The sequence below is a fragment of the Pelodiscus sinensis genome, chromosome 1 (genome assembly GCF_049634645.1).
Source record: "Pelodiscus sinensis isolate JC-2024 chromosome 1, ASM4963464v1, whole genome shotgun sequence".
In the NCBI taxonomy this organism is placed as follows: domain Eukaryota; kingdom Metazoa; phylum Chordata; order Testudines; family Trionychidae; genus Pelodiscus; species Pelodiscus sinensis.
In genome coordinates, this window is record NC_134711.1 from 230,158,862 (window position 1) to 230,183,303 (window position 24,442).

The 24,442-nt window shown below is 47.4% G+C and overlaps 1 protein-coding gene across 1 annotated transcript in view; it reads right to left on the minus strand.

The window, feature by feature from the left end:
* Window positions 1-24,178, minus strand: part of LONRF2 (LON peptidase N-terminal domain and ring finger 2) — a 52,422-nt gene extending 28,244 nt beyond the window's left edge. The window contains exon 1 of the mRNA XM_006113553.3: window positions 23,463-24,178. Coding sequence (XP_006113615.3) covers window positions 23,463-24,096 — 634 coding nt within the window. The 5' untranslated portion in view covers window positions 24,097-24,178. The remainder of the gene's footprint in view (window positions 1-23,462) is intronic.
* Window positions 24,179-24,442: the final 264 nt, after the last annotated feature.

Here is a 24,442-nt window from a genome sequence, read left to right on the forward strand (position 1 = left end):
CCCCTTCTAGTCTTTGAATTAAAGTACTCTGCACATCTGTAAAAAAGCTATCCCAATAAAATATTAAAGTAATGCACATACTTTAGTGAAATACACTATTAGTTCTCATTTTTATAATTATGATTTGTTTTAGTCTTATTTTCTGTAAACTCAAAACATTTGAACAGGAAAGTGAAAAATAAAAGTGTCCTGAAATGAACTTTGTACCAAAACTAAACAAAAATAAACCAATTACCAAGTTATTAGTTCAAAACCCTGCATTCCCACTCTACTTCCTCCCTTTCCCCATTATAGCAAGGGAGATCAGTTAACCTACCAAAAATAAAAAAGGTCTTAGAAATAAAGTTCTTGTAAGTACATCATGTATCAATTAATTGCACTTATTCTCATGTGTGCCTAATTTAAAAAAAAGAAACATTTAATGTACTTCACAATCAATCCCATAACCTGTTTGCTATTTATTCTCTCTCATCCTTCATCCCATTGGAAGTTACATGCTTTCCTAGCCACTCCTGTATCTGACCATGACTCATTTATGTCCTGACCTTATAATGTAATCTATACAGACTCTTGCAACCAGGTATAGCCATATAGACTCCAGTGGGATTCTGCAATCAGATCTGCTTGTGCATATGTAACCACAGGATCGGGTACTTAAAACTATTAACTTTTGAGAGTCTATTCTCTCATCTGAATTTTCAAGTAAAACTGAGTATTTTAAACCAATAATAGTACTATTTTGCAATCAAGCGGATTCAATTGTTAAAATGGGAACAGAAATCTTCAAGATAAAAAAATAATAATCCAGATATAAAAATCCCTACCTTATACGAATGAGTGGGCGAGACTGTCTCTAGGTAACCATAACTCCCACTTTCATTCTATTTTCTGTGCACGTGCAACAGCTAAAGAGAAGCATGTTTCCAAGTCACATTTTAAACAAATTTGATATATAGGGCACTTAAAGGACAGTTTCCTTTTTAGCTCCAGAAAGGGTATCATACCCTTTCTGGAATGGGTATCATACCCATTCCAGAAAGGGTATCATTCATTTGAAACACATGCTACAGAGACAGGTACTTCATTTGGTTAAAATAAAATCCCTATGTCATTTATAGCTGCAAGAGTGTTTGTTTTGTGAGATTAGACACTTTTAGTCCTGTGAGAAATCTCACAACAAGGTTATATTCTTATTTTAGAATTAAATTATGCTTTTTAGGGGTTGCAAATTAGAATTTACATTGATTACTTTTAGAAGGGGCTGTAAAAAACATCCTCCACCCAACAATCTAATTTTATTTTCTGCTTTAGACTATTCCGTTTTCAGAAATACTGGAGCAAAGCCAAATAAGGCACTTTATGCACAGAAGCCAGGAAATGCTCCAGAGTGATTCAAATAAGCAATAGGCCAGTCCTCTTTATCACCTGGGGAATCTAGGTCAACCTGACCCTCCTTTCCCTATTATCGACAAGATATTAGACCATTACTCTTGTGAACAATTCAGATAGTTCCACACTGCTCTACTGGGGTAGAGAGATCCTTCAGTGGGTGGGCAGAAGGGAGAGCTATTAACATCTGCTTTAATGCAACTCAGGCACTTAAGACTGAATACTGGAGGTTCCACCACACACTAGTAGCCACTAATGTAGCTATTTGGCTGATGGAGTGTGGGGCCATGAGGGTTGAATAATGTGACTAGGTTGTTATAGCAGTAGCCACTATCGTGGTTACTGCTTCAGAACTGGTTGGACACCATGGCTGATACTCTTTGCAGCAGGCATCTTCTTTGCTGCCTTTGTGCAAGGGAGTCCTGGTCTCTGTGTGGTGCTGTAAAACACTTACTGTCACAGAACTCATTACTAGTTAAAGGAAGACTGTGACGTAGGTCGGGGTGGGCAATAATTTTTGAGCAGGAGCCACTTCAAAAATGTTTGAAGTGGTTGCAGGCTGCCCCAGAAGGGGTGGGGCCTCAGACAGAAAGGGCAGAGCCTTTAAATGGAATGAGTTGAAAGAGCTTGCGCCTTCTCTGCAGGTCCCAGGCATCACGTTAGCCAGAGACAAGAGCCGCAAGCCCTTTCAATTCCTGCTATTTAAAGGGCTCGCTGTTCCTGGCCTCGCTGCTAGTGAGCTGCCTGGGAGCCAAGAACATGGGAGCCTTTTTGACAGCTTCTGTTTAAAGACTCTAACCTTCCCTGGGACTGTTGCCTGACAGGCGCAAGCCCTTTAACTAGAAGCAGTTGAAAGGGCTTGCACAGCTCCAGCTCCCAGGTAGCGCACTAAGGGGAGAGGGGACCTGGAACAGCTGCATGGGCCGGATCAAAGCCATAGCTGGGCTAGATTTGGCCCTCTGAGTGGCTTTTGCCCACCCCGACATAGGTAGAGGCCCACAATTCTGAACACAAATTCAGTTGTTTCTCTATTTTTTAGGATCTGCTTTCATTTCTGGCTTTAGCAAGCACACAGATCCTCTCTCTAACCCAGTGGTCTCCAACCTTTTAACACCCAAGATCGCTTTTTAAATGTCAGGACAAGCCAAGATCTATCCCACCCTTCCCCAAGACCTCACCCTTTCCTTGAGGCTCCACCCTCTGTTCCCCTCCTCTCCATCACTTGCTATCCCCTGCCCTTACACACACTCATTGGGTTGAGACAGGAAGTGCAAGCTCTGGGGTTGGAACGAGGTATTTGGGCATGGGAAGGGATGAGAGATGCAAGCTCTGGGAGGGAATCTGAATGCAGGAGGATGTGGAGAAGGGGATGCTGGCTTGGGGAGGGGGCTCCAGGGAGTCCCCTGGAGCGTTGGGGTGCTGAGCAAGCCAGAGGCTTGTGGATGTGAGGGTGCAGGAGTTTGGGTTGGATGTGTGAGGGGCTCAGGGCAGGGAAGCTGGAGTATGATGGGCTCAGGACACAAATTTATGGTGTGTGAATGATGCAGGAGTGTTGTGGCAGAAGACTGAGGATGTGAGAGGCTCAGGACAGGGGGTTCCAGTGTGCGATAGGCTCAGATTTGGGGGTGGAGGTGGGGGCAGAAGGGAAGGGGAAGTGTGTGCAGGAGTGTTATAATGCTGCAACCAGATGGGGGCCTGTTGGCCAGGCTTCATTTTTAAATAAAATATTATGTGAAACAAAAGGTTTCAGCATTGTCTTTATTTATCAGAGAGGCAAGGAGGCTATTTCCAGTCAGGGATCACTGACCCACAGAAGTCAGTTGGGGCCACACAAGTGAGATGGAAAGAAAACAACTCCTCCAAACCCCCCCAAGCCTCACTAATGTGGCCCCAACTGTGATGGTGGGGGCAGGGGAAAAGGTGCTGGGGCAAGTGGCAGGGTGCTGATGGGGATGGGGAGGGGTCTGGCCAGGGGGACGGGACAGGGACATCTGGGGTCAGCACCTGGGGGGGATCCTGCAGCTGCATGCCAGGTCTGGGTCTCAGAAAGCACATGAGCTACTTCCCCCTCCCCAAACATCCAGAACATTTCCTGAACAGCTGGGTCTGTCATGCACCGGCGACTTCCTTCCTCCTGCTGCCTTCCTGTGCAGGGTGTGGGTGTTGATGTGTGTGTGTGGGGGGGGGGGGGGGGAGGGGTATTTTTAAAATTTATTTATACATACACATACAGAGAGAGTAGGAATCCCAGGACTGCACTACCTCCAACTGCTCAGGAAGTGTGCACCCTGCTCCTCCACTCCCCACGACAGCTGCACGCTTCCTGAGTAGTTGGCGCTGGTGCAGTCCCGGAACTCCTACTCTCCCCCACCCACCCCCCGTACAGGAAGGCAGCAAGGAAAGGAAGTTGCTGGAGCATGACAGACCTGGCATTTCAGGAAACACCAGCTGTTTGCGGGAGGGTGGGAGCAGCCTGCGCACTTCTTGAAACACTGGATGTGGTGCACAGCTGCAGGATTTCTCCCCCACCCCACAGGAAGCCGGCGCTACCTCCATTGTCGCTGGAGGTAGCATCAGCAGGGGCTTCTTCTTGGGGGTGGGGAGAAGTAGGGGAGCCCCCAAATGCCTCGCAATCAACTGGTCGAGTCCCCCGATCAACCAGTTGATCGTGATGGACGGGTTGGTGACCACAGCTCTAACTCTTCAGACCTCTATTTCAGGGTGGGATGCAGACTACAGATAAAGTGTTTGTGAACACGGAGTAGGAGTTCTCAACCACGGAGAGGAACAGACCTGGGACATGACATTCTCTACAGCTATCATAACTGTCAGTGGAATGAAGAATAGTTGCCCAATTCCAGGAATGTTTTCCTGAACATTTATTTCTTTTAGCATATTCATCTAGAGGCCATTTCCCAACCTGGGACCCATGGTAAAATCCAGGACTGAACTGGCTGTGAATATATTCTCCTTTTCATACTCCAAATTTGAAGCAACTCTTAGAGCTGGGGAAAAAATATGGGAACTCCAATGGGGGGGGGGGGCACCTAAATATTTCACATGCAAGGCCATGCTTTCTTAGTTATAAAAGTTGTGAGTTGTTTTTTTAAAACAAAGTGTCAGCATTTAAAGTTAATCCCCCCCCCCCCCATATGAAATCTGCTGTCTCTTTTCTAGATCAGTTTTTGAAAGTGAGCTAGAAAGACTGGTTGTAATCAGAACAGCTTATTTAAGAGAATAGCTTCAGTCACTGGAGTCCATATTTAATAGAGATGTGACTGGGTAAAGGTTAATTGTTATGGGGGAACAGACCCCCCCACCCACTCACGGTGGGCAGAAGCCTATTACAACCCCATGGGGCTGCTGCCTTGCAGGCCATGTGCGCTAGGACTCAGCAGCCTCGCATGGGGCTGGAAACAGGGTGGTGGGCGGAGGAGGGATGAAGAGAAGGGAAAAGGCTGTCCTCCAGGATAAGCCTGAAGTACTCCCTGGTGCTGGTCATCCTCCCTGCCTTCTAGCCAGTTGCTGGCATTGGCTGAGAAGTATGGGGTGCAGGGTGAACCTGCCGCGGAGCAGATGCCTCTGGGGCCAGTGGGTCACTGCCTGGCCTCCCTGTCCCTTACTCTGAAGGGGTACTCTGCTGGTGGGCACAATGCAGCTCTGGCCAGGGATCCTGCCCACCCCAGGAAGCAAGCCAGCCACTGCCAGACTGGGTGGGGTCACTGCCCCGGGGCAGCACTTGCTCTAAGCCCCACAGAGAAGAGTCTGCCTGGGAGCTCACTGCCTTTGAGGTCTAGAGAGAGGAAGCCAACGGCCCTCTCAGCTGCTGCTTCCCTCCTGTGCAAGGCTGCAGACGCCCAGCCCTTGTGGGCTGGAAGCTAGCAGCCTAGCACTGAGTGAGAAGCAATCAAGCTGGAGTAGCCTCTGCCCCCAGCACAAGGAACAATTCAGCCCAGCTGTTGCAGGATCCCCCCCCCCCCCAATCTGTTTAATCAGTTAACCAATTAAATATGTTTATTTCAGTAAGTAAATGGGGTTTTACATCTCTAATATTTAAACACTATTTTTTGAACTCTTGAACCATGGATGTGGATATTTATCTCTTGATTTGACCAAAAGCTGAAGAGAAAGAAGAGGTGAAGCCAAAAGTCTAAAAAACAATCATTTTTTGATTATACTGGGTAGAAAACAGGTTACTATAACAAAGTGAATATATAGATAAAAATCACATCCATACCATTTACATAAAAATGTATGGGCCTGTATACAAGAGAGAGTGCCTGAAGTAGGACATAGGCGCTATGTGTGGTCTTCTGACATTCAGCAGAGCTACAAAAATATTCCCCTGGAGCTCAGAAATTATAGCAGCTGACCAGCATTTTAGTCTCTGAATTACCCAGTTCTCTTTGCTCCTATTTCTGCCACAAGTTTATATGGGCAAAGAGTAGACAGCCTTGCACCAAAATAGAAATTAAATGTTTTGAACAAACTTGGAATGTGGGAAAAGAGGACACTGAGCAAATGAACAAAAAAAGCACGAGGCAGGACGTACATGCCTCGAAAAAATTTAACACCCACTAGCCTAAGTCTATTTGTCAGGTGAAACTGCTCCAGTAACCACCAAGAAAGCCAGGAGAACAATAGCTTGAGGTCAAATGCCTAATGTCTAGGGATGCTCAACATCTTGCTATCTCACTGGTAGTATTAACTGGGAATTCAGCTGAACACCAGGTAACTAGTCAGCATGATCTAGCTTAAGTCAGTGCTGAGTAGCCAACCTCCAAAACCAAATTTGCTGGCCTCACATTCAGATTCCTCTAAAGCAGTGGTCCCCAACCTGGGGTCTGTGGACCCCTGGGGGTCCACAGAAATAGGAAAGTGGACCCCTGGTGGGCCCAAGCCTTACTTTTCTTTTCCTTTTCTCCCCCCGCCCCTCACTGCTGTGCGCACAGCAGTATGTGGCTTACTTTTGATCTCATTTTCCAGACGCTATGGCAGCATGGAGAAAGTACTGCATGCCTCTCATGCCTGGCTGATATGAGAGAGGTGCTTGCATGCAAGCACTTTCTCCATGCTCCCTTAGCATCCAGAGAACAGGATCAAAAGTAAGCCGCATCCGGGCATGCACAGCTGCTGCCCAACCTCCCACCCCCCACCCACATTCCTGAAGTTCCGCCCTTGAACTTCATGCACTATTGTACATGTCAAGTAATGGAATGTTTGTAAACAGCTGTACTGTTTGGGGGCAGTGCAGGAAATTTTAATAGATTGAAAAAGGGTCTGTATGCTCAAAAATGTTGGGAACCACTGCTCTAAAGGGTTGGCCCGGGTGAGGCTTTCCTCCTCCTAGACAGGACCCAGCTCATCTAAAAAGCAAAACAAGCAGGCTGAGGAGCCAGCCTAAATCTTCTAGCAATTAATAATGGTCTTTACCCAGCATTTCTCAGGTTCTCCAGGGCATGGGACTGTGGAGGTGTGAAGAGGGACTCAAGGATGCAGGAGTCAAGGGAGGGGCAGAAGCATGGGTATGCAGAAGGAGTAAGGTCAGGGCGTAGGTGCCCCATGGTGGTGGGGGCTGTGCTGGCTAGCCTGCTGGAAGCTGTTCCCCAGACCTGATGCACTTGCTGTCACTCCAGAATATAACTGTCCCTGCTTTCAGAGCCCTCCCTTTCCATTTGATGAGGAACAAAATCAGATCCCAGGCACATCCCATTGTCATGGAACAACCAACTTAAAGCAAGGTCAGGGTTTATGGTAAAAGAAAGCTGCATACCTAATTTGTGGCTCTAGTTCTATTTGTTCAGGAGCTCCTCTAATAATTTCACAGATGGACAGACAAGCTCTCAAATATAAAGAAAGAGAGAGAGAGAGAGAGAGGACTACAGCACAATGGTTCTCAACCTATGGTCCATATGTACTGTCCCATGTACCCTCATCATAGGTCTGGACCTCACTGCACTAGGCAATGTACAAACAGACTAAAGAAAACTGTTCCCATCCCAAAGAATTTAAATAGATTGAGAAGTGGGGACCTGCCACTTACACAATAGTGAGAGAATGTGCATGCAGGGCTCCTACCAATATCATTCCAAACACATACTCAAGAGACCACCCCTCCTGCTACTCTCAGAAATGGGAACACCACATCATTCTCCTGCAAATTCCACTCACGGAGTCAGGGCAGGGCATCACTGCCACCATTCTTCTGAACTGTCTTTTCCCTAACAGACCCTGCCCCCAAGCTCTGTGAACATTCTCATCAATGCCTACATTTTAGAGATGTTACAGGTATCAGTAGGCACAAGCCACTAATTTTGATGCAGGTTGGAATACTAGAAGAGTTTGATCGAGTGGAAAACTTGGCACAGGGGGCTAGATTACCTAGCACTGCGTACAAAGTAGTCTCTCTAGGAGCCCACTGCACATCAGAAGCAGCAGCTTAGTTTTCTGCATGGGCAGCTTTTGGTGCCTTCAACTCTTACAGAAATGAAAGCATTCCTGCAGGGTTTATGGGGCAGAAGGAGGAATCCAGAGGGCAGCAGAAGGGTGGAACAGGAACACACAACAGAATGAGAAGAGGGTCTGGTGAAAGTTAGGAGAACAATGGCATCAGGCAATGGACCGAGTTATTTTTGTCACTTCCAACTGTGGAAGTTAAAGAAGTGTTGCATGTGCTATTCAGAATTCATCATTATTGTGAAAGCAGGCTCTTTACTGGCCAGGCCTCTCGCACGTATTGCCATCCGAGCAACAGGTCAACTTCCTCTTGATGGAAAACCCTTACACTATGTAACTTAAAGATCAGCAAAAAACAGGAACCGAAGCCAGACATGAAAAGTTAATGTAAAGTTCGTGCTGGTTGTGCTGACTGCCATGCTCGATAAGGCAGAAAAGGAAAAACAGGAAACCATTTCACCCCCTTACTCCTGTCACTTAACAGACAGGGTCTGCTAGCCTATCACAAAAAGCGTGCAAAAGCTCTCTCTAAAACAGCTTCCCCTCCTGTATTAAATTGAGGAATCCCGAATAAACATTGGAAGGCAGAATATGAGCCAGGTCTGAGGACTGATCACCTGAGGGCCACCTCCCACTCACTGAACCAAATGAGTTCCTGTAGAGCGTAACGTATACCGAGCGTAATGTATACCAAATATGTTATAGTTGGTGTGTCTGTAAATGTAAATATTGTTATCTGAAATTGTTTAGAGGTATTAAGTAGTAGTGTTAAAAGTTTTAGATAAATGATTAGTCTTATAAGTAAGGCTGATGTAAATGTAACTGTTAATAACCTAGTCTCTTGTTAACAACTATTGGGATTTAGAGAAACCTCAAGGAATTTTCTTTACTGTATTGCATTTTACTTATTAGTCATTCTAATAATTGATAAAATAATAATTTATATGTAGAAGTCCTTTATTAAAAGTTCAAAAGATATTAAGTAATAGTTTGCCTGTTTCTGCACCTCCCTGGGACTAGCCACATTCCCGAACCTTTTACTTTATTCCACAATTATCTCAGGGCCTGCAAACAGCATTGTAAAGTGTGTTTTAGATTTGAGAGAAAACTGCTGTGTAAGGGTATGTCTACACTTGCGCCCTAGTTCAAACTAAAAAAATGAGTAACGTTAATTCAAACCAAGGGTTTGGTTCGAACTAATGTGTCCCAGCATGTACTTCCTGATTCGAATCAGCTGTTGAGCAGAGTAATGTGCTGGCGAGATCATGCTAATGAAGCACAGGATATTTAAATCCCCACTGTATTAGCAATTTTGGTTGCCTACAGTTGCATCCCTAGTTCGAACTAGGGAGCAAGCATAGACATACCCTTAGCTAGTAGTACTTAAGTGCCATGTATTGTTATAGCCAGGGCTCGACAAACTATGCAATCTACTTGCCCATGGAGAGAAGATTTCAGCTGCATGCCTTGTTCACTCGTGGCGCGCGCATGCGCAGTGCGGCTCTTGTGCCTACGCAGTATGGAGCTGGCAAGTGGTTTTTGCCACCATTTGTCAAGCCCTGGTTATAGCCCTTATTAAATAATGGTTACTATTACTTCAAATCAGTGTATTTTATACAGAGATAACATCCAGCTTTGTTGGGCTCATGCTAGGGAAAGTTCATGCTCAGGTATTACGCAAATGTACAGCCTGGGTTCCAGAATGTTAACTACTGTACAAAGTCTAAGGGCCAAATACTGTCTCCAGGTAAACAAACTCACTAACTTCAACAGAGCTTTGCCATGTTTACTTCTGAGCAGAATTCCACAAAGTTATCTTAGGAGATATTCATCCTGTTGCATATCTGAACAGAATGAGCATGCTGACTTTTCTAGAGAGGAAAGTCTAAATAGCAGTATTGTGCATAAGTTTCACCTTGGAATGCCATTAAAACACTCCAGCTGGCCAAGTGAGTATGAAGAATGAAACCTTGTGGTTATTGTCACAAAACTACTGTTCTCTTGTTAAGTTTGAGAGGGGTCCTTTAGCCTTATGACATGCTCAGATGCATGACAAGAACATGTTCTTCTGGCTTCATAGCTCAACATTTGCTATCAAAAGAAGTTGAAAGGAACTTCTGGCAGCTGAATTCCCTTTACAGTTTCCCTCCCTGTTCAATGACCAGTCTGCTATTGCACTAGAGTTGATCACAGCCCAGAGTTGATCACAGCCCAGATTCCATTTGCTCCAGGGATAGGGATGTTAAGAAGCTGGTATGTCACCAATTGTGTAAATCGATGGAATTTTTATCCAGTACACAATTAGTTGATAAAGGAAGGTGGCTCAGTCCCGACTCACACCAGGTCCGGGACCCACCCTCGCTGCAGCTTTGCAGTGTAAATGTAATAATAGCTGGGCTGCCTGCCCACCCACCTCTTAGTACATTTAAAATGCAAAGCTGCAGCAGGGGTAGCTCCCGGACCTAGCGCAAGGTGAAACTGAGGTGGGCTTGCTCAATCCTGGCTCACGCTGGGTCCAGCGGCCCCTGTCTGCAGGGGGTCCCAGTGGGGAGCTGGGACCAGCCCTGTGGGGCTGCTGCAGACAGGGGCTGCTGTCAGAGCAACCTCTGCCTGTGGCAGGCCCAGGTTCACCATTGACAGAGGCTGCTCCACTGGATTTGGAGCAACTTCTGTGCGCGGCCGCAGAGGCAGCACCACGGAGATAGTGCTAGGGGAAGCCAGCTCCTCCCCAGCACCGGCTCCTGCTTCCCCTCCACCCTCACTGCCTCTGATACAGAGACAGGGGGAGGCAGCAAGTAGTCGACTTGACTAATTGATCAGCCTAGGTTTGTCAGCTAGGCTATGTCTACACTACAGGGCTTTATCAGAAAAAGGTATACAAATTGCGCTCCACAATTTGCATACCCTTTTCCAACAGTTTTTTCGGAAGAGGCTTTTCTGAAATTTGGCCTGTCTACACTGGGCCAAATTTAGAGGGGAAAAAAGCCCTTTCGGAAGAGCCCTTCTTCCTCGTGGGAGGAGGAAGACAGGGCTTCCAAAAGAGCGTATCTACTCTTCCACACACAAAAAAAGCAGACGCATTCCCTGGACATGGCAGAGTTTTTCCAGGACACCTTGTATCCCAGAAAACCCCCCACAGTCTAGACATATCCATATCAATTACTCATTTACATTCCTAGTGTGGTGTGGAACATGCAGTACAATTCCTCTCAGCCCCTCACAGGAATTAAAGACGACAATGTAAACTCACTAGACTCTTTAAACGACAACAGAGCATATGCCAGATATATGCAACTCAACTATTTCTAATGTATCTTCTTAACTTTATCTACAATAGGCAATACAAAACAAACACACAAAACCTGAAAGGAAAGCAAAACTTAACTGCTGGACTATACTGCCAATAATTTTAGAACTTGCTTTATACAAAAAGCGTATGCCATATTTATTTTCATTCTATGCAAGGAAGTCAGGTACAATCTATGGCAGGGATGGGCAATAATTTTTTATGGGGGCCACTCTAAGGTTTTGGGAAGTGGTTGAGGGCTGCACTCTTCCATAATATTAATGGAGATGCAGGGTCTGTAATGGAGGTTGGGTGCAAAAGGGAGCTTGAGGTAAAGGGACTGGGGTCCAGGAGGGACACTGGAGTCTGGGAGGGAGTTGGGATGAAGCAGGTAGTTGTGACCTAGGGCAGAGGACTGCAGTGCAAGGGTTTGGGATGTGACCTAGGGTAGGGCGGGATTGTGACCTAGGGCAGGAGAATGGTGCCAGATGTCGGAGGGGGTGTCAATGTAAGAGGGGGACAGAGGGTTTGGGTATGTTGAGCGGGGGCAGGGGAAGAGAGGGAGGAGGGTAGAGAGTTGGGGCAGGAAAGAGCTGGAGTGCCAGAAGCAGACTGTGGCCAAGAGATTTACTTGTCAGCTGCCAAACTTGCCTGCGTGCCTGCCAAGCTTAAAATGTTTCTCAGTCAGCCAGCCTGCCTGGCCATGTGCTTCATGTATAACTGAGCCCAGGAGAAGGGGCATAATTCTTCTTAGCTCCCTGATATTCCAAAAAGCAGCTCTCACTGTCTGGTTTCAGTCTTTTTTTTTTTTTTTAAATTACCCAGCTTCAAAATATATTTTTATTATTTCTTTATGAGAGAAGAGCTTCCTGAATCCAGACATCTACAGGCAATCCCCGGGTTACATACAAGATAGGGACTGTAGGTTTGTTCTTAAGTTGAATTTATATGTAAGTCGGAACTGGCGTCCAGATTCAGCCGCTGCTGAAACTGATCAGCGGCTGATTCCAGGAAGCTCAGGGCAGAGCAACTCTGCCTAGGGCTTCCTGTAGTCAGCCGCTGGTCAGTTTCAGCAGCGGCTGACTTTGGACGCCTGGGGCAGGGCAGCCGGGGTGCTGCCGGGTTGGTCCAGTAGCGCCGAGGAGCAGCGCTGCAGGACCAACCTGGCAGCGCCCCAGCTGCTCTACCCCAGGCATCGTCGGCGAGAAAAGCCTGGTCTGCTGGGGGAAGGGCGCCCCCCCCCCCAGCAGACCAGGGAGACGCGGAGCAAAGCCACAGAGGACGCGGGTGGCAGGACAGCCACAGAGGACGCGGGAGGCAGGACAGCAGGTGGCGGGACAGTCCCGCTGCCAGCGTCCTCCGAGGCTTTGCTCTGCCTCTCCCTGGTCTGCTGGGGGGGGGCTTCCCCCCCCCCAGCAGACCAGGGAGATGCGGAGCAGCTTTTCCCGCCCCCGAGAACGCGGGCGGCGGGACCATGGTGCATCTGGGCATCCCGCCGCTCACGTCCTCCGGGGCGAGAAAAGCCCCGTTCGTAACTGCGGATCCGACATAAGTGTCTCAGATTCTTGGTAAGAGGAGGATGGATTTGTGGGAGTGACACTAAAGGGGCCGCAGGCATTGGTGCACCTTGATCCTTCTCATTCTCTGCCTGTGACAACTGTCTTATCCCCGCCTCAGGAGACACTTCAGTGCAATTTCAGTAGTTACAGTTATTGTGTGGGTAGTTATTGTGTGGAGAGACTTAATATACCGAAGTCTGATGGGATGATCTGGTACTCCCTTCTAGCCTTGAACTCCATGACTTTTTTAAGCAGTTTGTCCACTAGAGAGTACTGAAGCATCTTGAGTCCTCAAAGAAACCCTTTCACTGTCTTCCTATCTAAAGCATATGATAAAACTGTTTCTAGACTGGAGAGCACATTTACTGACAGCAGTTTAAGTTACAACTCCTTAAAGTTCAAGTTAGTGCATCCAAAGGCAATCTTTCAGATAACTCCCCTCCCCTCCCCCCCCCCCCCCCCAGCACACTCCACTCCAAAGCAGCTGAGACTGACAGCTAAATGTTAACACCATTGAGAGTCTTTCCAACAACACATACCATCCTTACCAGCAAGCATTCCAATTGAAAGACATCAACAAACACAAATGTGATCCAGGTCTGCACGAGTTTATTTTGTGAGACCACCCACACCATTTCAGTCTGGCTTCTGTAGAAGACTGCAATATCCCTCGGAATGCCTCCCGCAGAATGACCAGTGGGATGAGGCAGGGAAGCAATCCCCAACACATGGAATGTCAGTGCCCCCCTCATTGTCCAAGTGGTTCCTCAGAGCCTTCCTGGTATTGACAGGCACTCTATGAGCTCCTCTGACAGCACTATTGGTAGATCTTGTTCAAACTGTATACAGTATTCAGGCGCTGTGTCACATTGTTCCAAACTTCATCCTTATGATAGCAATAGCGTACGGCCACTCCCTTGGGGATATGATCCTCCAAAAGGTCCAGCCAGCCATATACACACACCTTCATCCCCCTTTCAGTCTACCAAATGCACATTCAACAACCCATGCAGCATCAGCGTAGCTTGTTATTGAACCACCCCTTACTGCTGTCCAGGTACCCTGTGTAAGGCTTCATGAGCCAGGAGTGTAAAGGGTAAGTGTAGCCAGACACAAACCCCATCTTGTTTTTCCACAAACCCCATCTTGTTCCCCCCCCTGCCCCAGAGAGCAAGAGAAAGGCAGTCAGCCTTTGATGCCCTGGGAACACAGGTGTGCTGCCTGTCCCTGACTCTACCATAAACAGAAACCAGACAGTAAATGGGCTAGCTGATGACCTGGGGCCTCCCGTCGCCCTGATGGCTAGTACCAGTAATTGACACGCCTGCACTGTCCCAGAGAGGAATCTTCGCCCATCACATACCAGAGGTGCCCATTGTCTGCATTTTCCCAGGTGTAAATTATGCTTTGCACCCTTCCTGGGAAACTAGGTATTCAAAGCCATTTTTCCTAATTGGCCACTTGAAACCAGGAAGAAGCCTACATGACCCAAGGGGTATAAAAGAGGTTCAGCAGCCCACCCCATTTGAGCTCCAATCATCTATACCTGCTGGCAGGTATTGATTGTCTCCCGAGGTCTGTGGGACGCCCAACCTCGCCCTACTTCTTCCCAAGGGATTGAGAGAAAGACGCTGGCCACGCCAAGTCTGGAACGCAGGGGTGAGAATATATACCTGCTATGTGTCTATTTTGCATGCATTTAATAAGAGCTCAGAGAACCAAAGGGTTTCATGGTACCTGTAAGTGACTTATTAGTGTAATTTCTGTCCTGTCCTTTGTAGTGTCTGTGTTATCTGTAACACAGTAGTAGCATTTAACAATTAAGTTTACCCTGTAACAATAAAATAGTAACTGTTTAAGCTTTAACCTGACTCCTTCAGTTGCTGTAACAGAACCAAGCACAATTTAAAAGAACTTCAGCCGGTCATAAGGGACTCACTGCCCTGTCCGTCGGCTGACAGTAAGCCATGTCACATAGGATCACTATGGACATTTCTGCATCCACCATTAATTTTCTGGTCTGGAAAGAAAGTGCCAGCGTGCAGCTTTCTGTACAGACCACAGTTCCTGACAATGCCTGTATAATGCACCTTTCCAGATCACCCTGTATTTATATCTGTTGAATGTCCAAAAGTAGTCCTGCCAACTGATGTACTCTGAGGCTAGGTGAGGTGGCACTATAATGGAAATGTGTACCATCGATTGCCCTGCCAGAGCTTGTAACACCCATTTCAGCAAAACCAGCCACTAGGTTATCTACATTTTCCAGAGTCACAGATCTATCTAGCAAAATGCAATAGCAACTCGCTTCTCTAGAGAGGGCAGCTCTCATTCAGGTGTCCTTCAACTGCAGTTCAGGAGCCAGCTCAGTCCGTAACTCCAGGAAAGTTGCTTTATGCATCTGAAAGTTCTGTAGGTACTGCTCTTCATTCCACACCTTCATGACAATGCCATCCTATCACTCAGTGCTGGTTTTCCTAGCCCAAAAGTGATGCTCTCCCATGCACAGCTGTCGGCTACCAGACATAGTAAAATGAAGCGGCGATTTAAATAATCGCCACTTCATTTAAATTTACATGGCTGCCGCGCTGAGCCGACAAACAGCTGATCAGCTGTTTCTCAGCTCAGCGCGATAGTCTGGACGCGCGGGTGGTGACATCAAAGGTATTTGTCGACCACCCAGGTAAGCCTCCTGAGATGAGGTTTACCTGGGTGGTCGACAAATACCTTTGATGTTGCCACCCGCGCGTCCAGACTATCACCACGCTGAGCCGAGAAACAGCTGATCAGCTGTTTGTCGGCTCAGCACGGCAGCCATGTAAGTTTAAATGAAGCGGCGATTATTTAAATCGCTGCTTCATTTTCCTATGTCTGGTAGCCTAATCTACATGCCTCTGGCGCCAGAGGCATGTAGTCTAGATGTACCCTCTGTGACAACCCAATGTAATGCTACCTCGCTGTGGCCCGTCATTCACATTGTCCTCAGCTATTAATTGCCCAAGTAGCTCTGCTGCAATGCATGATGTCCTAAGCACATGGAACACAACCTGGATCCCAGACCTCTCCCAGAACTTCTCATAGCAGATATACATCCATTTACGTAGCGTGAAAGTAAGCCAGAAGCCCTGGGAGGGCTGGGAAGCAGAGAGGTGACTGATGGGATTTTCTCTAGTCCAGATTGTGCTTGGTCCCATTCCCTCCCGGTACTACTCCCTTTGAGGTTTATCCTGGTTTCAATACCTTTTTTTTTTTTTTAAATAAAAGAGTTATTCTAGGTCATGAAACGAGTAACGGTAGTTCGGAATAGGAAGCCTAGTCCGAACTACCTAGTCTGTGCCGCGTGTAGCCGCGCGGCACGGAGTCTGCACTAGCGGACATTTAAAAATGGCGGTGCCCAGCAAGATGCAAATGAAGCCCGGGAAATTCAAATCCTGGGCTTCATTTGCAACTCCGGTTGCCTACATTACCACCCTAGTTTGAACTAGTGTGGTAGTGCAGACATACCCAAAGTGAGCACAGTTTAACTCATTGTTCTGCACAGTACTGTAATTTTAAAAGTGGAGCGGGGGGGGGGGGGGGGGGGGGGGAAGAAAGCAGGAAAAACAAATAGTGTAACTTCCCTGTGGAAGATGGGGAATGCTTTGCATTAGCGATATAAAAGTATAACCATTTATATGGTTAACTGATAAGCCCAGGCTTATCTGTTACTGTTCAGGGTTACATGCAGGTTCCCACCCCATACTACTGGCTCTTTATCAGAGCCAGTAGGGCAGCAGCCAGATCCCCAAAAGGGGCAACAGGCAGGAGCCAACAGCTGCCCACACACTGCAGGTATGTGTAACTGTATAACTACTGGAAATCTCAGTGGTTACACAGTTAGTGAATTACCTGCTTTAACATCCCTACTTTGCAAGTATTCTTTTTGCCTAAATAAAATGACATGTCTGTTTGGACAGAATGGTATCCACATTCAGGGTTTGTCTACACTGCTGCTATGACAGTATGGTCATGGCACTAATGATGGGAGACCTCTCCTAGTTTTGTAGCTATTCATCTTGTGGAGGTGGTATAACTAACAGCAGCTAGAAGCCTATTTACACTGGTGCTTTACAATGCTGTAAGGTGCTGTGCTGAAGAGAAGTATTTTTTCACAACCCTGAGCATGAAAGTTACAGTGCAGTAAAGTGGCAGTGTAGACAAGCCTATCCATAGCGGTCACCAACCAGTATATCAGGATCTGCTGGTAGATCTTGGAGCTTCTCACAGGTGATCCTGACTGGTTTGGCTAGGAGGGTATCAAGTATCAGCACTTCAGTTGCCCCTCCCTCCCACTGTGTACTGTCCCTGGGAGCAGTCTGCTTGCTCTGCAGGGTGGCGAGGCAGAAGAGGGGGGCCCACTACTGTCAGGGTGTCCCCCTCTTCACACCTCTGTATCCCATCTCCACAGAGTGAGCAGGGCAGAGCCCTGGAGAAGGGGTAAGGAAGGAGGCGGGATAACGATATTTGGGTTTGAAGTAGATCCTGGATTGACTTAAATTCAAATAGTGGTCTCGTGCTTAAAAAGGTTGGAGACCACTGCCACAGATCATGGCTCCTTTTTGTGGGTCAAAACATGGTTTCACATTTTACAGTGAAAGACATGGAGCCCTTTGATTTCATCACAGCCATGTCAACTTTTGACAGTGCAATTGTAAACACTGGAAGTTATTTCTAGCAATTATTGTTGAAAGTGTAACTGTGTATGGCCAAAGGCTCACAGATCTGATCACAAACAAGTTTCTCCTAGGCATCAATAGCAGAGTCAAGCAGGTGTTCCAATACATACTGTACATCAAGGGTGTGGGAACCTTTTTTGGGTCAGGGGCCACTGACCCACAGAAAAATTGCAAGTGAGAAGGGAGGAAAAAAAGCCACACCTTCACTTATATGGCCCCTGACTGAGAAGAAAGACACTACCCATATTCCCCTTACACACCAGAGCGGGGGGGGGAGGGGGGAGGAAGAAGGGGACAACTTAGTTGATTTTGGGTGCCCCAGTCCTTTGATGGGGCAGCAGGAGGCTGGAGTGCCAGCATGGGCTCTGGAATGCAAGCCTTGGGGGCTGAATCCAGGCAAGCCAGGGGTTCCCCACCCCTGCTTTACAAAAAAGACCTTTTCACCACCAGTATGAAAGAGGATAGTCTAGAAATGCTGCATAATGAGTCACCGACTGCAGGCAGATAAGTGTTTCATTTTGAAGTCTGATACACTGGGTACAAAAACCAATAGTGGGACTAAAAATATTTTTATTGCATTTATCAGCATTCATTTTCAAGCTTTCACACTAATACATCATAAACAGTCTCAAAACATTTTTCATAACATTAGCAAGGAGAGCCTACCTGTTCCGTTTGCATATTCCCGCTATAGCAACTACAGCACTTTTAATCACTTTCAGTGCAAGAACGCAGAACTGAGCGCATAGTAGGATTTGCTCCCATATTAGCAGCTGAATAAAAAAGAATACCAAAGAGATCCTCTCTCGTAAGACACTATCACAGCAGGGACAACCCTAACTAACAAGTTTTAAGAAGAAAGGAAAAATAAATGGTTGAAGGAATAGACAATCCAAACTATAAGAAAACATTGATGACCTTTCACAAGTTGAATAATGACCCAAAGTAGAGCACCCCACACACAGCCACAACAGCTCCTGTTCAACAGGAAAGCTATGAGCAAGTGACCTACAATACTAATTAGAATGCAAATTGATTAGAAGGAAAATCATTTCAGCCTGCTGTACATAAACTCAATGCCAGAACAAGTCACTTGCAGAATGGCAAAGCAACTAGCCTTGACATATGCAGGAGGCAAAGTAAGTACTTTGGTTGTGTAATCAAGTTATGGGCATTATGCCTTTTTTAAACAAGTATTCATCAACCCTTAGATTACCCAAATTATGACAATAAGCCTGTGTAATAGCTCTACTGGAGTCAGGAAAGAATGCCTCAGACAAAGTATTTTAGGCCAGTATCACTCCTATGCCACCTTTATAAAACTTTATGAATGCTAATTTTCAATTGCTTCACTTTGTATCTAACAGGATCCAATACCAAAACAAGCCTGCTTTAGGTCAGGAAAGTCCTGCACCAGCAAACTACTAACCATCCCCCAGTACACAGAAGATGAATTCAAGAAAGGGATAACCAATGGTTATCAGTTGTATATAATCAGCTACCAAAACCTGCTGACCAAAAAGTCAGCCATAGAATGACTACCACCTAGAGCAGCTCATCTGACTTTTTCTGGAGAAGAGACTTTTTATGTAAAACTGTAAGAAATGGAATCACCTAAGACCACACAACTGCTTCCCATAGGACAGTGGGCTAGCACCAAACTTCAGCCAGCCCATACAGAGCAATAGGAGAATCTTCACAGAGGCCAGTGATCTCGGACACATCATGTCCCAGAAGGAGGACTTTGCCACTGTCTAAAAGACAGACTACAAGCACCATCTCAACTCACTACATCAAGAACCAGCTGCACACCAACCCAACCAAGACAAAAGTGATGGCTGTTCACCTATGCCACCCAGAAGCCAAGTGGAAACTACCCATCAAGTGGAATGAAATACCACTGATTAATCATCTGAATCCTCTCTACCTGGAGATGACCTAGGACCAAACACTTTCCTTCAAAGCACATATAGAAAAGATGAAAGGAAAAAAGTTAGTGTCTGTAACAACATCCTTCAAAAGCTAGTCATCTCACTGTGGGGAAGCTAATCCAGAGACTTTGCAAACCACTGCTGCTACCACATGCTACTCCATAGTACACTATATGGGAACAGTCCATTCATGCTAAGAAACTATATTCTGTTCAAACTGCCAACTGTCACATAACAGATAGTCTAAAGCCAAAGGCCAAAGAATAGCCTGGACTAACTGGCTGGCATTGCACCACCAGGTAGCAAAAGGAAGGGAGCAGGCTAAAGAAAAGATCACCACAATTGAAAGATACAAGTGTACAAAGGCCTGACCATGGAAAGGAGCCACTCTCAATCTGGGTCCCCAATAAGTACTTTATTATATACCGTTCGTATTCCCTCCTTCAATGTGCCCTTAATTCATCAACTTAATATACTGGTTCAATATCAATTACATAGTTGAAGTCCCCGACAACTGCAGAGTCAATATCGCTGTGTGCTAATAGTTCCCAAATTGCCAAGCCCTGGAGGTAGGGTAAGGGGACCTGGGCCCACACTCTTTCCTGGGTCCCGACCCAGGGCCCTAAGGCAGGGATGCCAGTCCCTGACCAGCAGACAGGGTTGTGGTCCCCAAACACACTTGCTCACGGATTCTACAGCCCTGCCCTGGGCCACTTCCTCCCCCGCCACCTATAACTTTGCACCAGCGGTGCGTGGGGAACTCTCACTTCCCCCTCTCCCCGCCCCCAGGTCCAAGCTCCATTTTAAGTTCCCCGCCGACTCGGCAGGTGACATTATCCATCGGCGCCACTTTTCCCCTACCAAGTGCACCGGCGGCTCCCTTGGCTCTGGCCGTGGCTTCCGCTTGGGTGCAGGTTTCTCTGCCCGTGAGTCTCCAGCTGCCAGGCAGCCCCTGCAATCCCCCCCTCCCCCCCGGTGGACCTTCCTAGAGCTCCCCTAGAGTGCAGGGTTCCTTCACCCCACTACAACAAGGCATCCATTAGATGGTCACATAAGAGTAACCAAATATCTTAAAAATCACAAGGAGTTACAACAACAGTTATGCCTTTAGATAAAACAGCTACAAAGGTACAGCTGCGGTTATGGCATGAAAGACTGTACACCAATGTCCCCTTTAATTTTTTCCATCCATGTGCAGAATGAGTTTTGTTATGTGCACCAAGGCATATGCAGATGTGTACCACTAGCAGAAATAAGTGCTGCTGACTCTGGGCATCTGCCAGTCAGCCAGACAGTATTTGAATCTCTCTTGAGCGGCTGTCCAAGTGCTCAGCTCACAGGAACACTACTGCACACAGTCACACACACACTGAAACAGATTCGGAACCACAGGAGAACCTTCCTAGAGGGGATGATAAAGGGTGTTCAACGTGGTGATGCCTGAACAGCCTATGTACACAAACTGGCAGATCAAAGACTAACATGATCAAATGGGGCTGCTTTAATAATACAAACATATGCACGTGTAGTGAAATGCAAACCAAAGAGCACCTGCTTGATTGCTCACTTCTTGGGGAGACCGACACAAAAGGAGAACTTCACTGTAGTGATGGAAACAGCCATCATATGTGCATGGCTCTGGAAAAACATCTAGGCGGTGTCTAGACTGGCAAGTTTTTCTGCAAAAGCAGCTGCTTTTGTGGAAAAAACTTGCCAGCTGTCTACACTGGCCGCTTGAATTTCCGCAAGAACACCGACTTCCTACTGTCTGAAATCAGTGCTTCTTGCAGAAATACTATGCTGCTCCCGTTCCGGCAAAAGTCCTTTTGCGCAAAGCTTTGCGCAAAAGGGCCAGTGTAGACAGCTCAGATTTGTTTTGCACAAAAAAGCCCCGATCGCGAAAAATGGTGATTGGGGCTTTTTTGCGGAAAAGCGCGTCTAGATTGGCATGGACACTTTTTCCGCAAAAGCACTTTTTGCAGAAGAGTGTCCATGCCAATCTAGACGCTCTTTTCCGCAAATGCTTTTAACGGAAAACTTTTCTGTTAAAAGCATTTGCGGAAAGTCATGCCAGTCTATGATAATACAAGAAATTACTTTATAATTCCACTTTTGTTTCTCTTTTTCCCTTTGCCTCCCACCTATTCTCTTATATTCATTGCACATTATTACTTTACTGCTTGGTCCGCCATTTCTCCTGGCTCTTTTCCCCTACCTCCATATGCTACCCTACCAACTGATTATCTTCTCCCCTACACATTTCTCTACTGCTAGCAGCTCCTACCACTGACAATGGCTGTTTCCTTTCCTCTTCCTGTCAAAAGAGTAGCTTGGCAGAGACAGGCTGGTTTTATACAGTTTTTAAAAGTTTAAGTATCTATTTAAAAAGGTGCTCTTAGGACACCATGATCTGCCAACACCACAAGTAGTGGTCTTCAGACCACAGTAAGAACTGATGTTTTACACTATTTGTGCTTTCTTACAGCATCAGACTTAATCTTTCTTAATTTGAAATTTGTCATGCTAGCTAAACTGTTACTTGGCAATGTGTTTCCAAACACAGTGCCACTACAAATTGCAAATACTAGCCCTTTCTTTGAATTAAAGATACTGGGTATGTTTTCCAATAACTTTTGAGGCATAAAGTCTCACAAAATCATTTTAGAGAAAGCTTGATGAAATACTCCAGAGGCCTGTCTACACAAACCTGAACCAAAATAATTAAACTGTTAATTCACGTGCCATGATATGTCAGTGCAAGTCTGTGTGTGGACACTTACTTTGATTCAAGAAAGCGCTGTTTCAATGCTGCTTAAGTAGAAAACTACTGAAGCTATCAAAATTTTCCCAAGACAGGTTTCCAAAAATAAAGTTCTCAGTTCAAGAACAGCAGAAATGCTTCCATGACTACAAAATTTCAATAACAGGACGTACTGTATATATTTCCATCTTTGCTTTGCTATTTCACTATCCATTCCAAGAACAAACAGTCCCCCTTCTATGTTTACAAGTGAATCAACTGCAGTGTTGACTAATCAAGAAGAACCAGTGTTAAGCAGACATAAATTGCAAAACCAACTACTCTGTCTATATCGTCCAAGGGAAAAAAGGTAACAAATAGTACACATATGAAATGAATTATATTGCTTCACTTTCATGGTTGCAAAACCGTGAGAATTCCCCCCCACTGATGAACAGTTAAGTTTAAGTGAATGCAATTACTCTATTAAAGTGACTAAACTAGATTTAGATGTCTAACTAGGCAGTTGTCTCTTATTTCACTTCCTTTGACAGCACCTTGAGTTTCCCCATATACACCCCATTTGCATGGATATTTTAATACACCAATCGTATAACTACAAAACCGAAAAAAAAAAACCTTTAAAGAAAAAATGATGGCAAAGCCCTAAAAACTGATGGACAACTCAAAGCCATATGCATCATAAAAATAGTATAACTCCTCTGCTGTTGGTCCCTAGGAATATACAGAAACAAAAGCAGAAGGTGCTACTGCTTTAGGATACTGGAAATAGGAAGAGAACCGAAAAGGTAAAGGTACTAAACAGACTCACAAAGAACCATTCTATCCTCTTAACACATACACCTCGTGATCACATAAAGGACCTTTTCCAAAAGGGAAAAACTTAAACAACAAATAGTGTGGTAGCGCTTTATAGACTAACAAAACATGTAGATGGTATCATGAGTTTTAGTGGGCACAGCCCACTTCTTCAGATGACCAGTGTTGGAAAGGTTTGTGTGTGTGTGAAGCTCTATAAGGGGTTCATTAAGAACCCTTCTATTACTAGTGTGCACCTAGGTTAGCTGAACCCTCAACCACTCTCCCCCTCCCCGACTACACGGATAGGCTTCACTCATCTCCCAGAACTCAGTGCTTTGCACTTAGCCTAAGCCCCCCAGGTATTCCAAGGGAACTGGTTTAGCACAACGCTAGTGTAAACTGGAGGCAAAACTGAGCAGAACCAGTCACCAGGCGTGGCTTGGACACACTGACCCACGTGGATTTGATCCCGTGCAGTGCGGCCCTCCCTGGGCTCTCCTGCAGGCAGCGCCCAAGACAAAGGACTTTGGGGGAGGCAGGGCCGGGACCTGGGCGGACACTCACCGGTCTCCAGCGCCTGGTTGTATTTCTCCAGCGCAGCCGGCAACTCCTGCCCGTCCCGCAGCTCGTCCCCCTCGGCGCGGAGCCGCCGCGCCCGGCTCTCCCCCTCCAGCCACTTCTCCAGCAGGTTGCCCAGCACCACGTTGATCCGGGGGCTGGCGGGGCCGGGGCCAGGCCGGTGGCAGCAGCCGCACTCGCCGGGCTCGGCGCAGCGGCGGCAGCGGGTGTGGCCGCAGTGCAGGGTCACCGGCTCGCACAGCAGCCGGCGGCACAGCGGGCAGCCCAGCAGCGCCGGCGGGCGGCAGCAGGCGGGGTCGCCCAGCGCCTCGCTCGGCCCCTCGGCGGGCCAGGGCGGCAGGCGCAGCGCTTTCTGGCGCAGGCGGAGCGCCAGGCTCTCGGCCAGCTCCCGCAGCTCCTCGGGCCGCGGGCGGGCCAGCCGGGCGGCGGCGCTGTAGGCCTCCAGGGCCTCGGCCATGCGGCCGGCGCGGGCCAGCGCGTCCCCCCGGCGCAGGCAGAGGCCCCGCTCGGGCTGCGGCAGCTCGGCCAGCTGCGAGCCGTAGATCTCGGCCGCCAGCTCGAAGTTGCCGCCGAGAAAGGCCTCCTCGGCCACCTGCAGCATCTCGGCGCCCGGCTCCATGCCGCGCCGCTCGCCGGGCAGCCCCGGCCCCTACGCCATGCCGCGCCTCCTTCCCGGCAGGCTCCGGCCCGCGGGGCGGCGCTGCCTGGCTCAGTCCCCGCCTCAGCCGCTTATGTAAGGGGAGGGGATTGTGTAACCGGCGCCCCCGCCCAGCCGCGGTGGGAGGCGGCGCACATGCACCCAGCCGCGGTCCCCCGCTGCACAGGGTCTCTCTGGCGGCCGCTTGAGGGAGGGCAGCCCCCGCTGCTGGGAGCCTGAGGCAGGGAGACAGAGCCGGGCAGCGAGCGCGCCGCTGCAGTGCGAGCCCTTGTGCGTGGATGCAAAGGGCTCTTGGGTGCTCTGCGCC